This window comes from Convolutriloba macropyga, chromosome 2 (genome assembly GCF_964194025.1).
Source record: "Convolutriloba macropyga chromosome 2, txConMacr16.3, whole genome shotgun sequence".
NCBI classification, from domain to species: domain Eukaryota; kingdom Metazoa; phylum Xenacoelomorpha; order Acoela; family Convolutidae; genus Convolutriloba; species Convolutriloba macropyga.
The window spans coordinates 7,069,555-7,084,198 of NC_134469.1; the positions used below are offsets into that span (position 1 = coordinate 7,069,555).

The 14,644-nt window shown below is 37.0% G+C and overlaps 1 protein-coding gene across 2 annotated transcripts in view; it reads right to left on the reverse strand.

Annotated features, from left to right (window-relative positions):
• Window positions 1-14,644, reverse strand: part of LOC142356079 (histone-lysine N-methyltransferase SETDB1-B-like) — a 67,607-nt gene that overhangs the window by 14,054 nt on the left and 38,909 nt on the right. For both annotated transcript variants that reach the window (XM_075408060.1, XM_075408055.1), the window contains exon 12: window positions 11,455-11,656. In XM_075408060.1, the coding sequence (XP_075264175.1) occupies window positions 11,455-11,656 (202 nt within the window). The remainder of the gene's footprint in view (window positions 1-11,454; window positions 11,657-14,644) is intronic.

Consider the following 14,644-nt stretch of genomic DNA (forward strand, 5'->3'; position numbering starts at 1 on the left):
GGACACGGCGGGGGATTAGTATCAAAACCAATAAGCATTAAAGATGGTGGCTAACAATTAGGGAGAACAAAGTTTAGGTAGAAGTTATCTAAATTTGACTTTATGGGTTTATCTAAAATTGGACTTTATGGGTTTAACCCATTTCTATTTTTCATTTCGCTTTCATGACTCTGTTCACTTATAATCACCCTGCTGAGAAACTGCTATTTAAGAACACTTTAAGCGGAATAGAAGAGATAAAATGGCCCAGAAAAGCCACAAATTCACGCGAAATGTCGAAAAAGCGGCAAAATGAGGTAAGAAAAAGTTTTATTCGACGACCGAAACAATAGGAGCGCAAAGGGAAGGATTTAGCTGAGAGGCGGGATCAAGCGATCAGTGGGGGATTCGCGTGTACAAGCCATAGGGGTAAGGTTGCGACAGCTGGACATTAGGTTCAAATCGCCAGATGAAGAGAGCGCATGCGGGAGTGTTGGGAGAGTGAAGTGAGGGGTTCAAACTTTAAAGATTTAGACCAGCCCTCTACACCATGAAATTGTCTCCTCGAAACAGTTTCGGTGAATTGCATACTTAGAGACTAAAAATGCGCAAGGCTATAAAAGAGCTGCTCAGCCACTTAAGGCCCTCCGTGCCTTACGAGTTCATTCTATTTAGTGACGAACAGTTAGAAGGGTCATTCGAAAAATCAGTCAAGCAATAAATTGCATAAAACAATAAAATAACTTCAAACACTACGTTTGAGAGTAATTAAGATCATAGCTAACAGATCACCAAAAAAGCTGGCATGGTTTCTAGAGCTGCGGTCTCAAACAGAAAAATAAGACCGAAGAAGAAAAATGTTTATTTCTGAAACTAATTGAGACGCCAGAACACAACAAAGCTCAACAATGTGTTTTTTTCTGCTTTCCAATAGCACCTTCAATTAGGGTGGCATTCTTAATTCACCTCTCACCTCATCTATTGCAAAGAAAAAGCAAAAAAGAGTGGTCATTTATGACAGCGAGGTAAGCTACAAATGGCCAATCAAGCGAATGAGCAAAAAATCACTCAAATAAAATAAATAACAACTTCACGCACACAATTTACTAAATTGACTTCACAAAACACACTCAAAAAAGATTGAAGAATTTCCGACCTGTTTGAAAATACTGTACATATATAATATGTTTGTCTACAACAAAGACACGAACGATATCACTTGACACCGTAACCAGGAATCATATGGTTTGCATGACTGCTAAGGACCTATCATGAAGTTCCGGGGAAAAAAACCTGCCTTAAGAGCTGAAAACCTTGAAGCGCTCTATGATAGCAAAAAGTTTCAATAATTGCAAAATCGAAAGAACAAGTCAAGACGAAAAAGCATCCGACGAAGAGAACACACAAATGGCAGATTGCCAGAAAATAGCTGCGATAGCTTTGCAAACTTTTTGTCTCAAAACAAAAAAGGAAGGTAATAATTTCTAAACAGAAACTCATGTCAAAAATCTTCGAGTTTTGATTTCAGAAACGGTCCTCAAATAGCCTTCAACTGAATGGAGACATTCTCACTTGACCTCAAATTCTACAATTAAACTAAAGCTGTTTTGTGAGTGAGAAAACTCTTAAGGAGAGGTAACCCATTTGTGCCCATAAAGCTATCCATACGCATGAAAAAGACTATATTTAGGAAGAGTGAAGCATACCTGACAGATTGCCGAAAAATTGCCACCGTTGAGTTTTAGAACCCACATTGGGATTGAGAAGACATTGGGTTTTAAAGTGCCAAACTATTTATTTCATAGTGATGCAAAGCAAGGATCCTTAATGAGTGGACACGGGGATGGGGGAGTAGTATCAAAACCAGTAGGCAATAAAGATGGTGGCTAACAATTAAAACAAGTTTAAGTAGAGGTTATCTAAAATTGAACTTTATGGGTTTATCTCATTTCTATTTTTGATTTCGTTTTTATGACGCCGCTAATAGACAGCCTTGCTGAGCAATTTGTATTTAAGAGCACCTTAAGCAGAATAGGAGAAGAGTTAAACTGACCAAGAAAAGTAAAAAATGAGGTAGGTGATTACAGAAAGATTTGTGGGTTGTACCAGCCCTTCACTATAAAATTTTCTCCTCAAAACAGTTTCGGTGAATTGTTAAATTATGACTAGTAACGCGCAAGGCTCTAGGAGAGCTACTCGGTCACTTAAGGCCCTCCGTGCCTTACGAGTTCATTCTATTTAGTGACGAACAGTTAGAAGGGTCATTCGAAAAATCAGTCAAGCAATAAATTGCATAAAACAATACGAAAATAACTTCAAAAACTTCGTTTGAGAGTAATTAAGATCATAGCTAACAGATCACCAAAAAAGCTGGCATGGTTTATAGAGCTGCAGTCTCAAACAGATAAATAAGACAAAAGAAAAAAAATGTTTATTTCTCAAACTAATTGAGACGCCAGAACCCAACAAAACTCAACAATGTGTTTTTTCTGCCTCCTAATAACACCTTCAATTAGGGTGGCATACTAAATCCACCTCTCACCTCATCTATTGCAAAGAAAAAGCAAAAAGGAGTGGTCATTTATGAGAGCGAGGTAAGCTACAAGTGGCCAATCAAGCGAATGAGCAAAAAATCACTCAAATAAAATAAATAAGAACTTCACGCACACAATTTACTAAATTAACTTCACGAAGCACACTCAAAAAAGATTGAAGAATTTCCGACCTGTTTGAAAATACTGTACATATATAAGTTGTTTGACTACAACAAAGACACGAACGATATCACTTGACACCGTAACCAGGAAACATATGGTTTGCATGACTGCTAAGGACCTATCATGATGTTCCGGAGAAAAAACCTGCATTAAGAGCTGAAAATCTTGAAGCGCTCTATGATAGCAAAAAGTTTCAATAATTGCAAAATCGAAAGAACATAATTCAAGACGAAAAAGCATCCGACGAAGAGAAAACACAAATGGCAGATTGCCAGAAAATAGCTGCGATAGCTTTGCAAACTTTTTGTCTCAAAACACAAAAGGAAGGTAATAATTTCTAAAAATAAACTCATGTCAAAAATATGCGAGTTTTGATTTCAGAAACGGTTCTCAAATAGCCTTCAATTGAATGGAGACAGTCTCACTTGACCTCAAATTCTACAATTAAACAAAATCTGTTTTGTGAGTGAGAAAACTCTAAAGGAGGTAACCCATTTGTGCCCATAAAGCTATCCATACGCATGAAAAAGACTATATTAAGGAAGAGTGAAGCATACCTCAGAGATTGCCGAAAAATAGCCACCGTTGAGTTTTAGAACCCACATTGGGATTGAGAAGACATTGGGTTTCAAAGTGCCAAACTATTTATTTCATAGTGATGCAAAGCACGGTTCCTTAATGAGTGGACACGGGGATGAGGGAGTAGTATCAAAACCAGTAAGCAATAAATATGGTGGCTAACAATTACAACAAGTTTAAGTAGAGGTTATCTAAAATTGAACTTTATGGGTTTATCTCATTTCTATTTTTGATTTTGTTTTTATGACGCCGCTAAAAATAGACCGCCTTGCTGAGCAATTTGTATTTAAGAGCACCTGGAGCAGAATAGGAGAAGAGTTAAACTGACCAAGAAAAGTAAAAAAAAATGAGGTAGGTGATTACAAAGATTTGTGGGTTGTACCAGCCCTTCACCATAAAATTTTCTCCTCAAAACAGTTTCGGTGAATTGTTAAATTATGGCTAGTAACGCCAAAGGCTCTAGGAGAGCTGCTCAGTCACTTAAGGCCCTCGGTGCCTTACGAGTTCATTCTATTTAATGACGAACAGCTAGAAGGGTCATTCGAAAAATCAGTCAATCAATAAAATGCATAAAACAATACAAAAATAACTTCAAAAACTTCGTTTGAGAGTAAGATCACAGCTAACAGATCACCAAAAAAGCTGGCATGGTTTCTAGAGCTGCGGTCTCAAACAGAAAAATAAGACCGAAGAAGAAAAATATTTGTTTCTCAAACTAATTGAGACGCCAGAACCCAACAAAACTCAACAATGTACTTTTTCTGCCTTCTGATAGCACCTTTAATTAGGGTGGCATACTAAATTCACCTCTCACCTCATCTATTGCAAGAAAAAGCAAAAAAGAGTGGTCATTTATGAGAGCGAGGTAAGCTACAAGTGGCCAATCAAGCGAATGAGCAAAAAAATCACTCAAAAAAAATAAATAACAACTTCACGCACACAATTTATTAAATTGACTTCACAAAACACGCAAAAAAAGATTGAAGAATTTCCGACCCGTTTGAAAATACTGTACATATATAAGTTGTTTGACTACAACAAAGACACGAACGATATCACTTGACACCGTAACCAGGAAACATATGGTTTGCATGACTGCTAAGGACCTATCATGATGTTCCGGGGAAAAAACCTGCCTTAAGAGCTGAAAATCTGGAAGCGCTCTATGATAGCAAAGTTTCAATAATTGCAAAATCGAAAGAACATAATTCAAGACGAAAAAGCATCCGACGAAGAGAACACACGAATGGCAGATTGCCAGAAAATAGCTGCGATAGCTTTGCAAACTTTTTGTCTCAAAACACAAAAGGAAGGTAATAATTTCTAAAAACAAACTCATGTCAAAAATCTGCGAGTTTTGATTTCAGAAACGGTCCTCAAATAGCCTTCAATTGAATTGAGACAACCTCACTTGACCTCAAATTCTACAATTAAACTAAAGCTGTTTTGTGAGTGAGAAAACTCTAAAGTAGGTAACCCATTTGTGCCCATAAAGCTATCCATACGCATGAAAGACTATATTTAGGAAGACTGAAGCATACCTCACAGATTGCCGAAAAAAAGCCACCGTTGAGTTTTAGAACCCACATTGGGATTGAGAAGACATTGGGTTTTAAAGTGCCATACTATCTATTTCATAGTGATGCAAAGCACGGTTCCTTAATGAGTGGACACGGGGATGGGGGAGTAGTATCAAAACCAGTAAGCAATAAATATGGTGGCTAACAATTACAACAAGTTTAAGTAGAGGTTATCTAAAATTGAACTTTATGGGTTTATCTCATTTCTATTTTTGATTTTGTTTTTATGACGCCGCTAAAAATAGACAGCCTTGCTGAGCAATTTGTATTTAAGAGCACCTGGAGCAGAATAGGAGAAGAGTTAAACTGACCAAGAAAAGTAAAAAATGAGGTAGGTGATTACAGAAAGATTTGTGGGTCGTACCAGCCCTTCACCATAAAATTTTCTCCTCAAAACAGTTTCGGTGAATTGTTAAATTATGACTAGTAACGCGCAAGGCTCTAGGAGAGCTGCCCAGACACTTAAGGCCCTCCGTTCTTTACCTGTTCATCCTATTTAATGACGTACAGTTAGAAAGGTCATTCGAAAATCGGTCAAGCAAAAATCGCATAAAAAACAACAGAACTAATATAATAGCAACAATTTTTGTCTGAAAGCAATCAAGAATATAGATAGCAGATCGTCAAAAAAACCGGCATGGCTTAGAGACCTGCAGTCTCAAACAGAAAAGAAAAAATAAGACTGAAGAAAACAGTTTATTTTTAAACTAATTGAGGCGTCAAAGCCCAACAAAACTGTTGTTTCTGCCTTCTAAAACCACCTTTAAAGAGTGGCATCCTGAAATCACCTCATCTCTTTCAATAAAAAAAATTTAAAAAAAGAGTAGTCATTTTTGAGAGCGCGGAGAGCTAGAATTGACAAATCAAGTGAATGAGCAAAAAACGCACTCCACTTAAAGTTAAAAACGCCTTCAAGCACACAATTTAATTGAAATTGTATGAAAAAAAACAACAAGATTTGAAGTGAACGTGACGTGATATGGTCGAATCAAAAGTCCAGGCAACATAAAAAACAATTCAAAAATATGAATAACCTAAAAGCATGAACCTGAAATTCAAAATTACAGCAACATCAAAGTATGAGTCAACAAGGAACATGATTGTTATGAGCAAAAACAAAAATCTTGAGCACAATTATAAACTTTCTTTCTCGAGAAATGACTAATTTAAATCAGTCACTGGGATGAACATTTTATATAAGAGTTGATGCTACCTATACTGTGTACACAATACAACAAACTTGTGGGAATCAAAAAGACAAGGCAAATTTGTGGCACAAATCAAACATAACCGAGTAACGTAAAGCGAACTGCTATCAAACAAACGGTGAGCGGTTGGCGTCGGAAGTTGCCTGTTGGGGCTGGGAAATGCTAGCATTAGGGGGGTTGAGCGGAGTGGGTGGGGTTGGGTTCAAGCGGTGGGGGTGGTAAAGCGGTGCGGCGGTAGGGTTACGAAGGCTAAATGAGAGCGGCTTCAGATCGTCAAGTGGGCGAATTGGACAATGGGAGCGTTGAGAGGGAGGGGGCGATGGCCTGGGGCGCGTGACATAGGGGGTCAAACTATAAGATTAAGAACAGCCCTTCGCATCATGAAATTGTCTCCTCAAAACAGGATCGCATTCTAAGAATATAGTATGGCTTAGGGCGCTAAGTGAAATTAATGGCCTCCGAGCGCTACATGTATCCGATTTTTGAGGACCAAAAGTTGAAGGGGTCAGACGAAAAGTTTCTGTGCAATTTTTCTCTGAACCAACTTTTCGTCTGACCCTTTCAGCTTTTGGTCCACAAAAATTGAATACGGAGGGCATTAAGTTCTCTTAGCGCCCTAAGCCTTACTAGACTCTTAGAATGCAATCTTGTTTTGAGTAAAAAATTTCATGATGCGAAGGGCGGTTCTTAATTTTCTAGTTTGACCACCTAAGTCACCCGCCCCAGGCCATCGCCCCCCTCTCAACGCTCCCATTGTCCAACCCCCTCCCCAAACATGACGATTTAAACCCCCCTCATTTAGCCTTCGTAACCCTACCCAAGCATCTCTTCAACACCCTCCCCTCCCCACTCCACCGCTTGAAACCACTCCCAACCGCACCCACTCCGCTCAACCCTCCTAATGCTATAGCATTCCTGAGCCCCAACTGGCAACTTCTGACGACAACTGCTCGCCGATCGTTCGATAGCAGTTCGCCTTACGTTAGTCGGTCATGTTTGATTTATGCCGAAAGATTGCTTTGTCCTTTTTGATTCCCAACAGCTTGCATTGTGTACACAGTATAGGTAACATAGGTAGGAAAATCGCACAAAAAAACCAAAGGAGTAAAATAATTGCTACAAACTTTGTTTGAGAGCAAATAACAATTAATAAAATTCATCCCTGTGATATCTTGGTCCTAAAAACTATTGGATCTGCAAATAACAGTTTCATAAATAAAATTATTGAAAAATAAATAGTAGCCAGCTGGTGCTTAGGGAAGCTACCATTCGGGAGAGGGAGACCGGGTGGCGCGTGTGGAGGGGGGAGGGGTTGGCCAGCGTTTGGGGTAGGGTTGCGAAGGCTAGAGGAGATGAAGGTTAGATTTGGACAGAAGGCGACTGAACTTAAAGTTAAGAACCGCCCATCACACCATGAAAATTTTTCCTGGATACAGTTTTGTTAAATCGCATTCTTGGAGTACAGTAAGGCTTAGGGCTCTAGGAGAACTTAACGCCCCCCGAGCGCTACCTGCTTGTCCCGTTTCTGAATACAGAAAGTCAATTAGGTCAGAAAAATTGTTCAAGTGAAAAATCGCATTAAACCACAGGATTATTCTAATCGCCACAAAATTTGTTTGAGAGCAATTGATTATTTCGAAAATTAGAGGTAGGAAAAGAGCCAAGGCCGGAAAGAAATAAAACTCCATACTGAACTTATTCAGAGCAAAAATTAAACTCTAGAAGTGATAAAAACAACTATTAACAACTCCGTTAGGTGAAAAGGGGGCAAAGAACAAAAAATGAGAGCAAGACTAAAACATAGCTGGCCGATTGCTGGAAAATAGCCACCGTTGACGCACATCGGGATTGCCACAAAATAAAAATAGAAATCGACAAAAATTTTTCCTAAGTTTGAAAAATTGTTTAAATTCAGTGTGCAGTCTCAGGTAGATTCTAAACCTATCTTTACTCAAGCTTCTAAACTAAAAGCTGTTAATCTAATACTATCGTCAGCTGGCGATTGCTCTAATTAACTTTCATAACCTAATTCAAAAAACTTAAGGACCGCGCTTTATCGGTTTCTCCCGTTTCTTTTGATTTTGATCTTTTGACATTGACCGTATTCACTAAATTACGTAATTCAATGCTTGAAAGAATTTAAAATCTATTCAGTTGGAACACTGAGTGAAGTAAGTCAGAAGTAACAAATAGTAAGTCAAATGTAAAAAATGTGACTTATGTAACGAAAAACGTGATCAAAACGTAAAGCGAAATTTAAAAAAAGCAGGAGAAGTCCTGAAACACAATTCAAAGAATTTTGATTCACTAAGCATAAAACTAGACCTAGAACGAACTATGGGTGAATTGGGAAAACCATTTTAAAAAAAAAACATAAAAAAAAAAGAAAATCAATGTCAAAACTGCGCATGTGAACAAACACTAGCAAGAAAAGAAAATTTGGTTCAAACAAAAAAACTAGACCTAGAATGAATATGCATGCATTGAAAAAATTCATTTAGCAAAAAATCAGATCCGAAAAATCGAAAAAAAACAGTAAAAATATAGTGAAATTGCCGCAAGTGAACAAAAAAACCACTAGCGAGAAAGCGAATTTTTGTTAAAACACCGTTTTCTCACTCTACTCTAAAATTAGAGCAAAAAATCACGCCGCAAAACCGCTAGTTTTTTCGCTTCACTTCCTGTTTCGGCGTGACCAAAATCACTGCTCCAATTGTACTTCAAAAATCATGAAAATGTGTTAACAGATCTTAAAAAAGACAGCGCCTCAATACAATTCAAATTCTTTGAATCGTAAAAAGGAGAGGGCCTCAAAAATAGCCGTTTGAGACGCTTACGGCGGCTTAAAAATTCACCGAAAATTTTCAAAAACAAATGATATTTAAGTCAAAAAAAGCGATAGCTAAAAGCTGACAGCTATAAATTTACGGCAATACAGCAGCATCAAAAAAGCCGATGAACAAAAACAGAATACTCAAAATTCCGCAAATTTGAAAAGAAATTAACATAGCCGGCAGATTGCCGGAATAGCTGCGAAAAAAAGACCTGCGTGCCATAAAATAGAGATAAACAGATAGATCTAAATTGAAGAAAAATCGACGCCGCTCAAAAAACTAGGTAAAAAACATTTAGCGATAAATTAATAAAGCTTGTTAACATTCATTCCGCAGAAGCCTTTTATTAGGGAGCTTTACTGCACAAATGAGTTCCTTTGACCTTAAACAAATTCAAATTAAACTTAAGTTTTAAAGTGCAAAAGTCATTTTATTGAGTGAGGTAAGTCACGTATGATCAAAATCTAATCACGCAAATAACCTAAAAACTTTTGCTAAAGCGAGTGAGAAATGACGTCACGCGCGCAAAGGCCGTTAGTGAGAGGAAGAAGTCATTCAGAAAATTTGACTTTTTCAGCTTTGCTGTGTGAACAAATGTAAAACGAAAAAAGAGCGTCAGACGACGAAACAAAAAACATAGCCGGAAGAATTCCGGAAGCGACTCGAAGCGTCAAAACTTCACTAACAAAACCGTAATTGCAGCGGAAGCCACTACCTTTTGTATTAAACCATTAACTACTTCTCCAGGTCTGCTTTTAAAAATTGGTGAAACTTAAACCACTGTCGACAGGAAACAAATTGCAGCAAAAATTTATATTATTGAAAACGTTTGGTAACGTTAAAAAATCCAAAATAATTAATGTAGTCAAAAACCTGATAGTCTGAAAAAGCTGACAAGGTTATCAATAGCCCTCAAATAAATCATGATTCTAATCTGAAAAAGATCGCGAAAGCAAACTAAGTTAAATCTTTTCAAAAAAGAAAGCTCAAATTTAAGACTCAAAAAACACCTATAATTACATTTCTAATCACTGAGATTAAGACAAAAAACAACTCACATCTGTTGTACATATGATAGAAAACATGATTTCATACTAAATCAAAAATAAAATTGATCATAGAAAAGACATAAGCAGCAGAATATTCAAAGGAAAAAAATCGTTGAAATTAGTACCAAGGCCGGAAGAAAGCTGCAGTAAATAGTCATAAGTGAAAATTTTGGAAAAAGCTTGCCATCAAACTCACAGTACTGCCATATGTTGAATGAAATCAATTGCAAACCAAAAAAATGACGAAAATCTAAGAAAAAGCTGAAATCATTCATTTTTTACAACTGAAAAAATTAATATACCGAAAATAAATGTAGGTTCCAGGACAAAGCTAGCATGATACTAGGACACAATGTAAGAAACACCGTAACAAAAAGACTCTTGATTTTTGAAAGTTAAAAATGAAATTAAAAAGTCAAGAAAAAGGAATACATTTCATTGTTCAGCATTCGAGACATCGAAAAGACAACGAGTCATCCGAGAAAAAATCCATCCTCCTGAACAGAATTAAAGCAGAAAAAAAGCGAATTTAAACATAAGAAAAATTGGAACATTTTGTAAAAAAAAGGTCAAAAAACTTTTAAGACTGCATTTATGAAAATAATCTTAACTGATTTTCAAGAACTTAACGCCGAAAAATGAATTAATTTTTATCGAAACGAAATTAAAGTTCCTTATATTGAATAAAAATACTATTTCTAGTAATTAAAAACAAAATCTAAACAAAACACTGAAAAAAATTGGTAAAAAATACTACCAAAATTGGATTAGAATATATACAATTTTATAAAACAAAATTACATCGAGGTAGTAAGAGGCGTTGAGTAAATTAATTATAAAAGGGAGTTGCCATATCAACTGATTTTTGACAAAAAGAAGGCTGAAAGATCCAAAAATGAAGATATTAATAGAAAAAAAGCCAAAAAATAACTAAGATATATGTGCCAATTTTGAAATTGAAACGCATTTTCAGGCTCTGCAAAACACTGTGGTATCAATTTCCGAGGTTTACATTTCAATATAGCATCGAATAAAAATTAATTCAACAAAAAACCAAATTACAAGCAAAAAAACTGGGCCACTTAGACGAAAAAACGGCTAAAAACGGTTATCTATATGTGCCATTCAGTCAAAACTACTTTTCAAAATGAAAAGTCATTCACTAAACGCAGCGCATGATCAAAAAACTTCTCTCGCTTAGCGAAAATCTGTTCACCAAGACAGCTTTTCTCACTTTCGCTTTTAGGTCAAAATGCCGCGTGAACAAATCTACTTCCTGTAAAAAAAAACCGAGAGAAAACCAATACTCCTCTTCAGGTCGTAAAAAAACCAAGAGCACCGCAATATAGCTTCGCTCAGCTTACAGCTTCATAGCTATAATAAATAAGTAGAAAAGCCAACGCTATGATCTCAAGGCATTAGTTAGATTAACGCATGCCTCATTAGCAACCACTCAAAAATTCCCTAATAATTTTGAAAAAAAAATGCTGGTTAAAGGTAACACTCACAATCTCGGCCGCTTTCTTAGTCATGAGCTCTCCAGAGTAATTGCAGATGAAAGTTCCACCTGGGATGTAGTCCAGAGCCCTCACTCCCCACCCCTTCTTGTCAGTCATGAACAACTCCAGCCTCACCTGGACACCTTGCTGGACCACTCGGTTGTAACACGTATACTTACTGCACGCACACCGCGAGTTGCACTCGAACAGTCTGAAATATTACAAAATTCAAGGAATGATTTGATTTTCAAACCTACGTGATCAAATCAGTTGATATAGCCTTCACAGTCAACTGCCTATTATAATGCATTTAGAGGTAGCAAACAAAAATCTTGTGACCTTGTATATTTAGAACATTTGGGCACTTGCTTCTTCACAGTCATTGTTAATCTTTTCACACCAACGGTTTCACTCATATACCGATCTCGTTTCAATCAATAAACAACTGGAATAGCAGAAAAACCAATTTATATTATTATCCAATTTTTGAACTCCTATAATTTAGCTACAAAGGACAGCTCGTAACCTTGGCCGACAGACAAACCGCCCCATCCTAAATGCCAAGCATTTTGCAACAGATAGGGTTCAATTTTCAAGTATTATTCAAGTAATAATATCCAGTTAATTCAGGCGCAATTTTACCTCACATTTTTTGCTTTCCCCGAGCCAACTTAATCTAACAATAAAACCATTAAACTCATTACTCCGTGTAAGGTTTGTAGTATCATCGCACGTTTCAAATACAACCATAAATAGATTTGAAACCTACTTTTGGATACTAAAAAACTAGCAGTTCCATGAAAGCGTTAAAAATGGCTAAATATCCCCATAACGGTCCACAGAAAATTTGAGCAATTGAAAAAAAGAACTTGAGGAACGATTACGAATTTCAATATTTTAAAAATGCAAAAATTTTGGCAACTTTCACTTTGGAAGTGATGACAACCATTTGTTGACCAGTGTGCAGAATTAAACTCGCAAGTAGGTACAAAAGATAATAAAGCTGCCCTTTTGGCCTAAAAAAACAAGAAGCAAAAAGGAGCAAATATTAGCATAATTTTAGATTTTAATTTCCTCTTCCCGAGTATCCGCAGTAAAAGACTCGCGGAAACAAGACTGGTCCACGACAGGTGGACTAAAAAAGCTATGTTAAAAACCAGTAGTCCACTTATTTTTAGTAATAATTTTTTCCTACAAATTTTTGAACACTGGGCCATGTAGAGTAGGTTTTAATAAACAATTGATACTTGACATCAAAAGCTGTGCAAAATCAGCTGACAACCAAGTGAGTGATGCTGAATTACGCGACGAGAAGCGGGAACGAGAAAAAGATCTGCAGATATGAAGATTTCACGATAGATGCCATGAAAGAAAACGAACAGGGAAAAGTTTCAGAGAGAAAACAAAGAGCGTGGCCAGAAAACGAACAATTGAAGAGCAGGACAGCGTGGTATTGGAGGTGCTGTAAATGAGTAAAAAGGAAACACCTTTGCAGAGAAAGAGAAAGAATTTTACTCAGCAACGAGAAAAAAAAACAAAAAGCATTTAGTAGAAATAAGGCAAGCAATGTCTCAAGGACGGAGTTGAGGGAAGAATAAATCACCAGAATTTGCGAGAGGAGCACAAAAAAACTGATCAGAAAAAGATAGGCAAAAGAAGATAATCGAAAAAAAAACAATTAGAATGAAAAATTGAAGACACACACACACGCACACGCAAATACACACACAAACGCGCGCGAACACACACACACACGCGCACACACACACACAAACACACATGCACACACACACACACACACACACACACACGCACACAAACACTCATGCGCACGCACGCACACACACACACACAGACACACACACACACAGACACACACACACACACACACACACACACACACACACACAGAGAGAGAGAGAGAGAGAGAGAGAGAGAGAGAGAGAGAGAGAGAGGTAGCAGAAAACAAACAAGACAGACGAATGAAAACATTGAGGAAAAAACTTTAGCGAGTACAGAGAAAGCAAAAACGAATCAAAAGAAAAGCAACTGATTGGTGAAAAAGCATAGAATAAAATAGAAAAATGTTCAAGAAAAAGCAAAAAACGAACAGCTAAGGGACAGTCTATAGCTTTGCCTATTTTTGTCACAATTGGCTTGGTATTTAAGTCTCTAAAATGCATCAATTACATTATAGTACTCAACTGACCGTCGGCTTGAATTTATTTTCAGAAGAATATTGGAGTTGAAACATTTGAAAAGGCGGAATTGCAGAATTTTTTGGCAAGTCAAGTCAACAATGATCTTTAGAAATCACTATTCTGATTTATGATTAAATCTTAACATAACCAGAGTAAGAAGGCTGTTACACATACTGTGAAACATAGGTGGCAAATTTCCAAATAATGATGCACATTGGGATAAAAACAGAAAAAAAGAGGACGTTGAAATTGACGAATTTGCTCCTAAATTCGAAGCTTTCCAATTTGGTGTGGTATTTCAGTTAGATTACCAAACTTTACTCAACTTAGCTTCTAAATTGAAGGCTGTTAAGCTTATTACTAATGACAGCTATCAATCATTACAATGAACATTTTTGAAGCCATTTAGTTGAAACAGTGAGCGAGGTAAGCCAGGAAACAAATCTGAAAGTCGTGACCTATTTAAAACGTAAAATATGATCGAAAAGGTGAAGCGAATTAACGGAGAGCAACTAAATAATAATAGCCCTTGGAAAGGTTTATGTCAGCTTTTCAACAAAGAAGCAATTGAAAAGATAATAATAGCCTCCACCCATCGCTTCTTTGATTAAAAAGACAACGCATGGGAGAGGAAGTTGAGCGCTACGGGTCGCGTGAAACGTGGGGTCATACTCTTAAGAACCGCCCTTCATCCATGAAATTATGTCTTCTAAACAGAATCGGTGGATCGCATAATTAGACACTAGTAAATTGTAAGGCTCTAAGAGAACTTATTGCCCTCTGAGCGTTACCTGTTATCGCGTTTTGCGGACGAAAAGTCGAAAGAGTCAGACAAAAAATATGTCAAGCCAAAAAATTGCATCAAAAAGACCCCAAGATTACATAAAGGCTGCAAACATTGTTCGAGAGACATTATACATGCTCTCCGATGGCTCATAACAATGCTCTTTGGTAGCACTTAGACAAGCTCTTCAGACGTGCCCCTTAAACATGCATTT